The following is a 10,099-nucleotide window of genomic DNA, read 5'->3' as shown; positions in this document are numbered from 1 at the left end:
CCTTGTTTTCTTTCTTTCTTTCTTTCCTTCGTTCTTTCTTTTCTTTTGCCGCCAAGTGATCTATACACTAGCACGGCCTGCTCTGCACTGCGCACTCATCTGCATCTGTCTTTCTCCTTTTTCATTCCTTTTTTTTTTTTTTTTTTACGGGTGTATTTTTTGCTCATCATGCAGGTCTCTCTCTCTCTCTCTCTCTCTCTCTCTCTCTCTCTCTCTCTCTCTCTCTCTTTTCATGGGTAATGGTCTGTGTTCCGTCCTCGTCATATATTACGTCACCGGCGCGTTTACCTTATTCACATCCAATAAATAAATGTAAGTGCTCCCTCTCCCTCTCCCTCTCCCTCTCCCTCTCTCTTGCACACACACACACACACACACACACACACACACGCCGGTACGTTATTCTGATTCATATACAAGAGATGATATGTCTCTCTCTCTCTCTCTCTCTCTCTCTCTCTCTCTCTCTCTCTCTCTAACCCGCACTTCACGCCGCAGGACGGGAGGAAGTGATCACCTCGGCCAAAATCACATGGGGCCGTGAGAACACCAACAAGCCTCACTTCGCGGACTTGGGAGATACTAACGTGACGGCCATGGTGGGGCAGCGGGCGCGGCTCCCATGCACGGTGCTCAACCTGGACAAGCGGGACGCAGCGACTGTCAAGGTGAGTCCCGCTTGTCACCGTGGGAGTCCGACTGATGGAATGACAGGTGAAGTGGAAACGTGAGAGGCAGAGTAGTATTTGCAGTCCAAAATAGACACAGTGTTATTGAGCCGAGCCAGTTTATTGCGGTAGTGTTGATTGGTGTTAGTAGTAGTAGTAGTAGTAGTAGTAGTAGTAGTAGTAGTAGTAGTAGTAGTAGTAGTAGTAGTAGTAGTAGTAGTAGTACAGTCATTTCTCCTCTCCGGTCTGACTTCGAAAAATGACTTGACGCCGAAATAAAAGCCACGGCGGTCACGTTAACAAGAACACATGTGCCCGCGGAAGCACAAAAACGCACCGCCACAAAGAGAGGAAGAGAAATGGGTACTGATGAGATTAGTATTCTTTGGGTGTAGTCTGGCTGTGTCGGTTTGGAAAGTGATCAGAAGAATAGAAGGAGGAAGAGGACGAAGAGGAAAAGAAAGAGGAGTAGTAGGAGGAGGAGGAGGACGGGGTAAGGAGGAAAACAGACTACTTGAGAAGTCAGTCTGGAAAAAGAAGTTCTTTGAGCAAGTGCGGTGATTGGTGCTGCGGCGGCGTCGGCTGCGTGGGGGGAGTGTGGCGTGTGGGAGGCGGCGCAGCAGGAGGCAGTAGTAGTGGCGGCAAGAAGAGGGCGAGGTAGTCCCTATTTCATGAGCTCACCGAGGTTGCGTATGAGAAATGAGAGTGATCCGGCGAGCTGTACACGATAATGGACGCATAAATAGCCGGGTTTGTCATGCAAGAAGACTTCCTGGCAGTAAAAGGGAGTCGCATGTGAAGGGAACCCGTGATGATACAAATGTCATAGCTGTGTGTGTGTGTGTGTGTGTGTGTGTGTGTGTGTGTGTGTGTGTGTGTGTGTGTGTGTGTGTGTGTGTGTGTGTGTGTGTGTGTGTGTGTGTGTGTGTGTGTGTGTGTGTGTGTGTGTGTGTGTGTGTGTGTGTGTGTGTTTGGGATGAGGGAGAGGCAGGGAGAAGCGCTTATCCTTTCTTACCTTACTCTCTCTCTCTCTCTCTCTCTCTCTCTCTCTCTCTCAGGTGTCGTGGATTCGCCAGAGGGACCTTCACATCCTAACGGTGGATATTTTTACCTACACGAGCGACGAGAGGTTTAAGGTGAGTCCAAACACCACTTCCAGTCACCCTTGTCGGCAATCAAAGTGTCAGTCAGCCAGCCAGCCAGTCAATTATCATCACACCTCTCAACAACTCACTCCGCTTTTTTTTTATTTCACCGATCATCTTTTCTTCCTTCATTTCTCTCATCCCCCCTTTCTTTTTTCTCTCCCTCTCCCTCCTCCTCTCCTATTCCTCCTATTATCACCTTTCGCCCTCTTCTCTTGTTTCCTTTTTCTTTTAATTCAATCTCTGACCCAATTTCTCTCTCTCTCTCTCTCTCTCTCTCTCTCTCTCTCTCTCTCTCTCTCTCTCTCTCTCTCTCTCTCTCTCTCTCCACGTATACTTCCCTCTGCCTTTACTAAATTTTCTTCTTCGCTTCTTTTATTCTTTTCACTGCCTCCTTGGCGCCTATCCATCAATTCTTCCCTCTTTTCCCCTCTCCTCTCTCTCTCTCTCTCTCTCTCTCTCTCTCTCTCTCTCTCTCTCTCTCTCTCTCTCTCTCTCTCTCTCTCTCTCACACACACACACACACACACACACACACACACACACACACACACACACACACACACACACACACACACACACACGCAGTTTATAGCTTCAATGTAAATCCAAACAAAAGTTACGTTTATTTTCCTTCATGGTAGTTTCTCACTGAATCGCTCAGTAATGTCTTCTTTTTGCCTGAGAGTGCAAACTGTGTTGATTTTTGTAGCGTCGCTTTGCTGACTTCAACTTCGTTCCAAGCAGTAAAGGATACAGAAAGTTTAGTATTATTCTATATATACTACAAGTACATATAAGTAAATATTCATTTTGTACTCGTGCATGCTTTCTTACTGCCTCTTGTAGCAAAAAGTCTTTCGTAACACACACATCTCCCTGCCACGTCTTGAAATATATGCAACACACATCTTCTCAAACCTGTCTCACAAAATAATCAAACCTTCACACATCTGCAATTACCTTTAACAAAATGCATCTTCCCACTCCTTACCTCACATATGTCTCACAAAAATTGCATTTATACATATTTTTTCTCATAAACGCTCCCTCACACACCTGGCCTCACACTGCAGGCATGAGAAAGCCATTGTAACACACCTGTCGCCCACACACAGGTCTTCCACCCCGAGGACAGCAATGAGTGGCACTTGGATATTTCGTCTGTCACCTTCAGGGATGCAGGTGTGTATGAGTGCCAGGTGTCCTCCAGCCCGAAGATACACCTGCCTATACACCTGCACGTACAAGGTGAGTCTACCCACCTCACGCACCTGTCCTGCTCTCTCTGCACACTTAAATGTCCTCCATTGCTTCGCTTTGTGCTTTGATTGTGTTTCCATATATGCATTTCCTATCTTAATTAATTCATTCACCTGCTTTAACTTTTAATATTGCTGATTAATTTCACATTCTGGCTGTCACATCGCACTGATACATATAATCAATTACTAACTGCAGACTAACCTCCACCTGACCTCTGACCTTTATACAAGGCATGACTATACTACGTTATCCTTGCACATTGATACGATTGTCTTTATCTTACTTTAGCTAAGCGACGCCCACAGTGTGATGGTATCGTATCATTTCTCGCATCGCTGCTCTCAGATTCAAAATGAGACTATGTTATTCATTTCCCTGCCTCGTTGAAATGTGTCGAGAGTTTGTGATATTTTACTAATGCAATGGTGAATGACTGTCTTATTTCTTGTGAACTTAATTAGTTATTTCGGTGATAACTTATCTAAACGTTAACAGAACTAACTTGATATCGCTACAGTGTTTCGAACGTCTCACTGCAGACGATTAACATTCACTTTAACGCCGCCAGTCCTTCACACACAACTGCTCACTTCATACACGGCTCACCTAAACATTAACTCCCTTGAATTGATGCTGCTCTTAGTGTCACAACGCGTGGAATGTCCCTTTAGACAAGTAACATTCATTCGTCCTCCAGACACCTTCACTTTAACTCTGCCACTCCTCACGCCCTCACTCACTCACGCTCACTCATTTTTGCAGTATAGGGCAGCTTGACTTAATTAAACACGCCCCATTCATGCACACATCCTGGCTTAATTAAAGTGAGTCATCTCGTTCGTTAACTCAACTAACTGACCAACTCCTTAAAAACACACCAAACATTTTAAGTAAAGGATTTAACATATCTTCTTTTTTTCATATCGCTAATCTATCCACCTCTTTAACATAACCTGAACTTTTATTCATAAGAAGCGTTCGCCCTGCCGGTAACTTTTATTCACCCCCCATCCGCCCCCTTTGCCCCCCGCAGTGCAGCAGGCGAGGGTACAAGGCCCCTCCGAGGTGTTCCTGCAGGAGGGCTCCACCATCAAGCTCACGTGCATAGTCAACACTAGGGAGGAAGACCAGGGCTCCCTTGCCTGGTATCGGGGCAACACTGAGCTCGACTACGACTCTCCCAGGTATTCTCGTCTTGCCATTTTCCTCCTCCTCCTCCTCCTCCTCCTCCTCCTCCTCCTCCTCCTCCTTCTCCATTTCCTCCTCCTCCTCCTTCTCCATTTCCTCCTCCTTCTCCATTTCCTCCATGCTTCCCACCAGTCCCCTTCTTCGTGCTTAAGCTTCACTTCCTGGCTTCACAGAGAAAATTCCTAAGTGCAGAAGTGAATCAAACAATTACTTTAGGAAGGCAGGAATCAAAGCTACACAGGTGGTGCTTTCAACGACCGGAGAGGTCGCTTTTCCTGGGATCGGGCTAAATGTAGGTAAATTTCCCACGAAAACATGGAAAAGGTGGAGAGACAGTAAGAGGAAAAGTTTGACTAACACGTCGAGTAACAGATGAATCATGCTTGTATGACAAAGTCTGAAACAAAACAGATTCTAAAAGTGGTTAAATTTCAAGCGCCAAAATCGTTCCCTGTGGAGTAACACTGGGCTACACTTGTTGGACATAGGCGGTGATGTGAGCTGGCGACGTGATCTTTGCTAAAACAGTTATTTCTTCATATAGTACTTGTATTTTCTGTAACAAACATAATGATACAGAAAAAAATGCATTACTAAATTACAAGGCAACCGCAGCTACAATTTCTTCTAAGCATTGTAGGTACACCAGTTTTCATTATGAAGTTCTTGGGAAGGTGCTTCCAGTTATATTCTTCTTACGTCTAACTATTAGACTTTATTGGTTCTTCGGCAAACAGCACGCGCCGCCACAGCCTTCCCTCCTCCTGCACCATCCTCTCCCTCACCCAAGACACTTTTTCGTAACGGAGGGACGAGGAGGCATAAGATAGTGCAAGATGAAAGAGGTTTGAAGAGATGGCCGAGAAGGGGGAGCATGGAGGGAGAGTTAGGGAGGATGGGAAGTAAGGAGGTGCTGGAGGCAAAGAGGAAGCGTTAAGGAGCAGGAAAGAGGAAGAGGGAAGGTGTCAGGATGGAAATGATGTGAGGATATTCAAAGGAAGACAAGAATAGCGTCCCTGGAAATGCTGGGGATGGAAGACTGCCGGTGAGGGAAGTCTGGAGAGAAGCACGCCTGGGAAGGGGAGAGGACAGCGATGCCAGTGATAAAACTTTCACCTAGAACGTTTCGGAGTAAAATCGAGACACGAACCAACTGAGTAAGTGAATCACGTGCGGACAAGAGGCGAGAGTGAGGGACGCGCCAGACGACGACACGCCTTCCATTCACAAACACAGTCACTGGAAGCAAAGTCTACATTAAAACGTTAAAAAATGCAAGACAAAAAACACTGTCCGCGTGTCGTGCTGAGCTTATTAACCATCTTAACTATTTATTTTTTGTGCTGATTCATACTGTTGCTCCCGTCAGTGCAGAACAACAGTCAGATATTCACTTGTCTCCACACTAATAACAAAAATTACCCAACATAAAACACGCACCTGTAATCACTGTAATAAGAGGGAGCACATACCTGGACACTGGTGGTTCTCAGGTGATGGACGGGTCGCCACGCCCACTTCACGTACCACTCACTCTCACAGCCAGACACAAACACGTCCTGGAACGGAAAACATCATTCATAAGATATCCAGGCATGAATATTTCTTGTGTGTATGAAGGGCTTTGCTTCGGTAAGGCCAACAGAAAATACAATAAAAAAAAAAAGCTCACTGAGGTGCCCGGCCCATACAAAGACAAAAGCGTCAGCCAAGGCCGGAGGATAAGTGTCTTGAAACCTTCCTCTTGGCATATAATATCTGCTGAAGACACACTACTAGAATTCTACTCAATGCAACTGATCTGAATTTTTTTAACATCTGGTGCGCTCCGGCAAGGCAGCGAGGCATGATGAATTCACGGAGCAACAAACTTCTTCGCATAATTAAGGCATCATGAGGGGATATTCTTTACTCCTTCAAAAGATTTAATTTCCTCACTAATCACAAATTTTTTAATGGAATGTTGCCGCCTCCGAGGTATTGTTATATTACCGCAGCCTAAACACTAATTAAACGCTGACACCGTCCCGTTCCCTCCCCTTCTCCTCTCACCATGTCTTTGTACATCGGACCTTCCTGACACTCACTAAAAATACAGCTCTAAGCACGAACCGAAAATTTTCCTATAATACACTATATACTTTAAAATGAAAATGTAACCTACCCGCTCCCCATTCCCCCACACTCGACACACACACATAACCATAATTAAATGCCACTTAACAGAAAGTCTCATATCTTGCCAATACATGTGTGAACTGAGGTGTACAGACCCCTTTAAGAAGCCTGCACTGTCTGTCCATTGCTTCTTTATACATGCACGTCTCCTGAGGCAACACACCGCCTCACACACATACATTTCTAATCAGGAAGTGCACGCTTTAGCTCTCCCACACGTCTCTAAACAGGGACTTGGTGAGAATTGTCAAGTAACCTTTCCCTTCTACTCACAGACTGCAAGGAACAATCACCCTTAGGAATCGAAGAATACTTGCTATAGTTTTCACCGGGACCGAAAAAAAGAGAGTGTGAGGTTAAGTTTGTCGTTTCTCGGCCAAAGAATTATCGTATTAAAGAGACTTTTACATAAAAAAAAAGACACCCAAAAAAGTTTATTAAGGGTGATTATGGGAAAAGTTGTCTCGCGGCGAAGGGGATAAATTATGGACCAATGCCTTTCCCAGAGGAGGCGTGAGCGTAGAGATCGAGAAGACTCCCACTAGAACCACCTCCAAGCTGTTCCTCACCCGCGCCGCGAAAGCTGACTCCGGCAACTACACCTGCGCACCTCACGACGCGCAGCCCGCCACAGTGCACGTCCACGTCGTAAGAGGTGAGAGAGTGACGTGTGAAAGTGACGTGTGAATGTGAATAAAAGACGGATTGACAGGTGAGAGACAGAATGACGAGTGAAGAACGAGTGAGTGACGGGTAAATGATGGAAGGTGAGAGTGTGCCTGAAGGGAGAATGAGTGGCGTGAGGAGTGATATGGTGCGGTAAAGAGTGATTGTGTGGTGAGGCATGGCAGTTTGATGACCGTGGTGGTGTGGTGAGGAGTGAAGAAGCAGCCAGTAAGTCACGAGGGATAAACAGAGAGAGAGAGAGAGAGAGAGAGAGAGAGAGAGAGAGAGAGAGAGAGAGAGAGAGAGAGAGAGAGAGAGAGAGAGAGAGAGAGAGAGAGAGACGTGAGTGAAAGGTAATTATAAGACGTCTGATGTTTACTGGATATTTCTTCTTGGTTATTGCCTCAGGTTTCCATCTTTCCCCTTTATTCCACCTCCTACTGCTACACACACACACACACACACACACACACACACACACACACACACACACACACACACACACACATCCTGCAACCTCTACCCCTCTATTCTTTTCACCATCTCTTTTGTCTGCGTTTCTCCTCCCTCCCTTCCTTCCATCGCACCATCCCACCAGTCCTCCCTCCCTCATTATTCCAGTCCTCTCTTCTCCCGCTTCCATTACGTCAAACTCGGTAACAAAACACGAATCTCTTTGTGGAAAAAGTGAAACTGGATGAGCAAGACAAAGTTGAGAAGGTAACACACACACACACACACACACACACACACACACACACACACACACACACACACACACACACACACACACACACACACACACACACACACACACACACACATAGTTTACGTTGAAGTCAATCATATTTTAATTTTTCTTTCACGTCTCTCTCTCTCTCTCTCTCTCTCTCTCTCTCTCTCTCTCTCTCTCTCTCTCTCTCTCTCTCTCTCTCTCTCTCTCTCTCTCTCTCTCTCTCTCTCTCTCTCTCTCTCTCGTTCCCTTCAGGCGAGGAATCCGCTGCCGTACAGACCGCCAGTTCCGTTCCCGCAAGATGTGATGAGCAACTCTTGTGTTGGTGTGTGTTGCTGCTGTTGGCACACAGGTGACCCCAGGTGTGTATGTGTGTATGCGTGGGTGGGTGAGTGGGTGAGTGTGCGTGAATGAGTAGCTGGGTGGATAATAAAGATATTTTTACATGTAACACAAGTAACTCCATCAAGACTGTGACAATAAGTAGTAGTAGTAGTAGTAGTAGTAGTAGTAGTAGTAGTAGTAGTAGTAGTAGTAGTAGTAGTAGTAGTAGTAGTAGTAGTAGTGGTATGAAATGTGATAGTGGTAGTGTTGATGATAGTCATAACAATAACCTGAATCATAATGATATCTATAATGACAAACTCAAAACCATATTTGCATAAGACATAATTGTGTTACATATTCGCGAGGGAATGTTAGAATGCAACAACGTTTTTATGCCTGAGAGAACTCATCTAGGTAATGACTACGAGGGAGGAGGGCATGTATCACCTCTTGCAGCCTTACTCTTACCATTTTACCTCCCATCACTTCACCTCGCGTCATATTACCGCATCTCACCTGATTTTACATCATCTCACTCCGTATTATATTCTGAAACATTCTTGCGGCTCCTCCACTACCCTACAAAGACTCTAATTGAACTTGCACAGGCTTTTCAATGTTTTTTTTATGGTTCTAGTGGTGGACTAACAACACTTTTGCAGTATTAAAGAGAAGCACTCGGCTAATCATCTCTCTAGCCTTGGAAAATAATCGTTGTGAGAGAACAAAGCCATTTCTGAATATGGGTCCAATGTACCACGTCACATTACTTCATATTGTTGCGTCCTCTCTTCACCTCACATTCCCTCACCTCACAACGCTCACGTCTCCCCATCACGCATGTACACTGACACCATTTCTCATCTCTGGCAGTATGTGTAACCTTTGCCTTCCAACCCTCTACTCACAGTCACCTACATACTCATCTTTTTCACTTCCTTCCTCTTCATAAGCTGCTTACTGGCGCTATACAGGTTTGGCTAGTTAATTAATTAGATAAGCAGGTTGGTAATTAATTATTCAGTCAGTTATTTTATTAGTTAGTCAGTGAGTCACTTAGTTGATTACTGAGTTCACAGGTAGGCTCTCAACACATCCATCCCTGTGGCGAAGATAAGCGATGATCGAGGCATACATTACACTTCCAACACTTCCAATACGATAAGAGGCACTAGAGGCTGCGAGCTTCGGGAACACACAAACGCTGTTACCGCTGCCAACTAACTGGTGTGCTCTTACTATTACCGTTACTCTCGCTGTTGTACTGATGCTGTTGTGTCGTTACAGGCTTAGCTGAAGCGACGCCAGCCCGCCCACGCACCGATCGACACCCGTATCCCCTCCCCGCCTCGCCTACATCCCCACCTCTCTCTCTTTCTCCATCCCACTTCACTCCCAAACTTCTAGTGCATCTCTGGAGTGTGTGTGTGTGTGTGTGTGTGTGTGTGTGTGTGTGTGTGTGTGTGTGTGTGTGTGTGTGTGTGTGTGTGTGTGTGTGTGTGTGTGTGTGTGTGTGTGTGTGTGTGTGTGTGTGTGTGTCTAGGAATTAGAAAACCAAATAAATGATGAATATTTGTCAGAGAGAGAGAGAGAGAGAGAGAGAGAGAGAGAGAGAGAGAGAATACAAATACCACACTCCCAACTCCACAGCCGTTTCTACTTTTGTATCTCACTGTAGCAGCCAAACTTTATACACAGGACGAGTTGAATACATTTATTACTCCAACTTATTCTCGATTTGGTAAATAAAAGGATGATTCATGTGCTGGTTTCCATTTCCACCACTGATGCGCTAATGGAACAGAGAGAGAGAGAGAGAGAGAGAGAGAGAGAGAGAGAGAGAGAGAGAGAGAGAGAGAGAGAGAGAGAGAGAGAGAGAGAGAGAGAGAGAGAGAGAGAGAGAGAGAGAGAGAGAGAGAGAGAGAGAG

General features: G+C 45.5%; 2 protein-coding genes across 3 annotated transcripts in view; one reads left to right on the top strand and one right to left on the bottom strand.

The window, feature by feature from the left end:
- LOC123509506 (nephrin-like) overlaps window positions 1-5,828 on the bottom strand; it is a 213,852-nt gene extending 208,024 nt beyond the window's left edge. The window contains exon 1 of the mRNA XM_045263842.1: window positions 5,740-5,828. The gene's annotated coding sequence lies outside the window, so the exon portion shown is untranslated. The remainder of the gene's footprint in view (window positions 1-5,739) is intronic.
- The window catches only part of LOC123509511 (kin of IRRE-like protein 2), a 31,267-nt gene extending 21,596 nt beyond the window's left edge, over window positions 1-9,671 (top strand). For both annotated transcript variants that reach the window (XM_045263850.1, XM_045263851.1), the window contains 7 exons: window positions 499-668; window positions 1,727-1,804; window positions 2,932-3,064; window positions 4,113-4,263; window positions 6,952-7,100; window positions 8,100-8,206; window positions 9,459-9,671. In XM_045263850.1, coding sequence (XP_045119785.1) covers window positions 499-668; window positions 1,727-1,804; window positions 2,932-3,064; window positions 4,113-4,263; window positions 6,952-7,100; window positions 8,100-8,200 — 782 coding nt within the window. In that variant the 3' untranslated portion in view covers window positions 8,201-8,206; window positions 9,459-9,671. The remainder of the gene's footprint in view (window positions 1-498; window positions 669-1,726; window positions 1,805-2,931; window positions 3,065-4,112; window positions 4,264-6,951; window positions 7,101-8,099; window positions 8,207-9,458) is intronic.
- Window positions 9,672-10,099: the final 428 nt, after the last annotated feature.

Source organism: Portunus trituberculatus, chromosome 27 (assembly GCF_017591435.1).
Source record: "Portunus trituberculatus isolate SZX2019 chromosome 27, ASM1759143v1, whole genome shotgun sequence".
Lineage (NCBI taxonomy): Eukaryota > Metazoa > Arthropoda > Malacostraca > Decapoda > Portunidae > Portunus > Portunus trituberculatus.
This window is presented reverse-complemented; position numbering and strand designations above follow the sequence as displayed.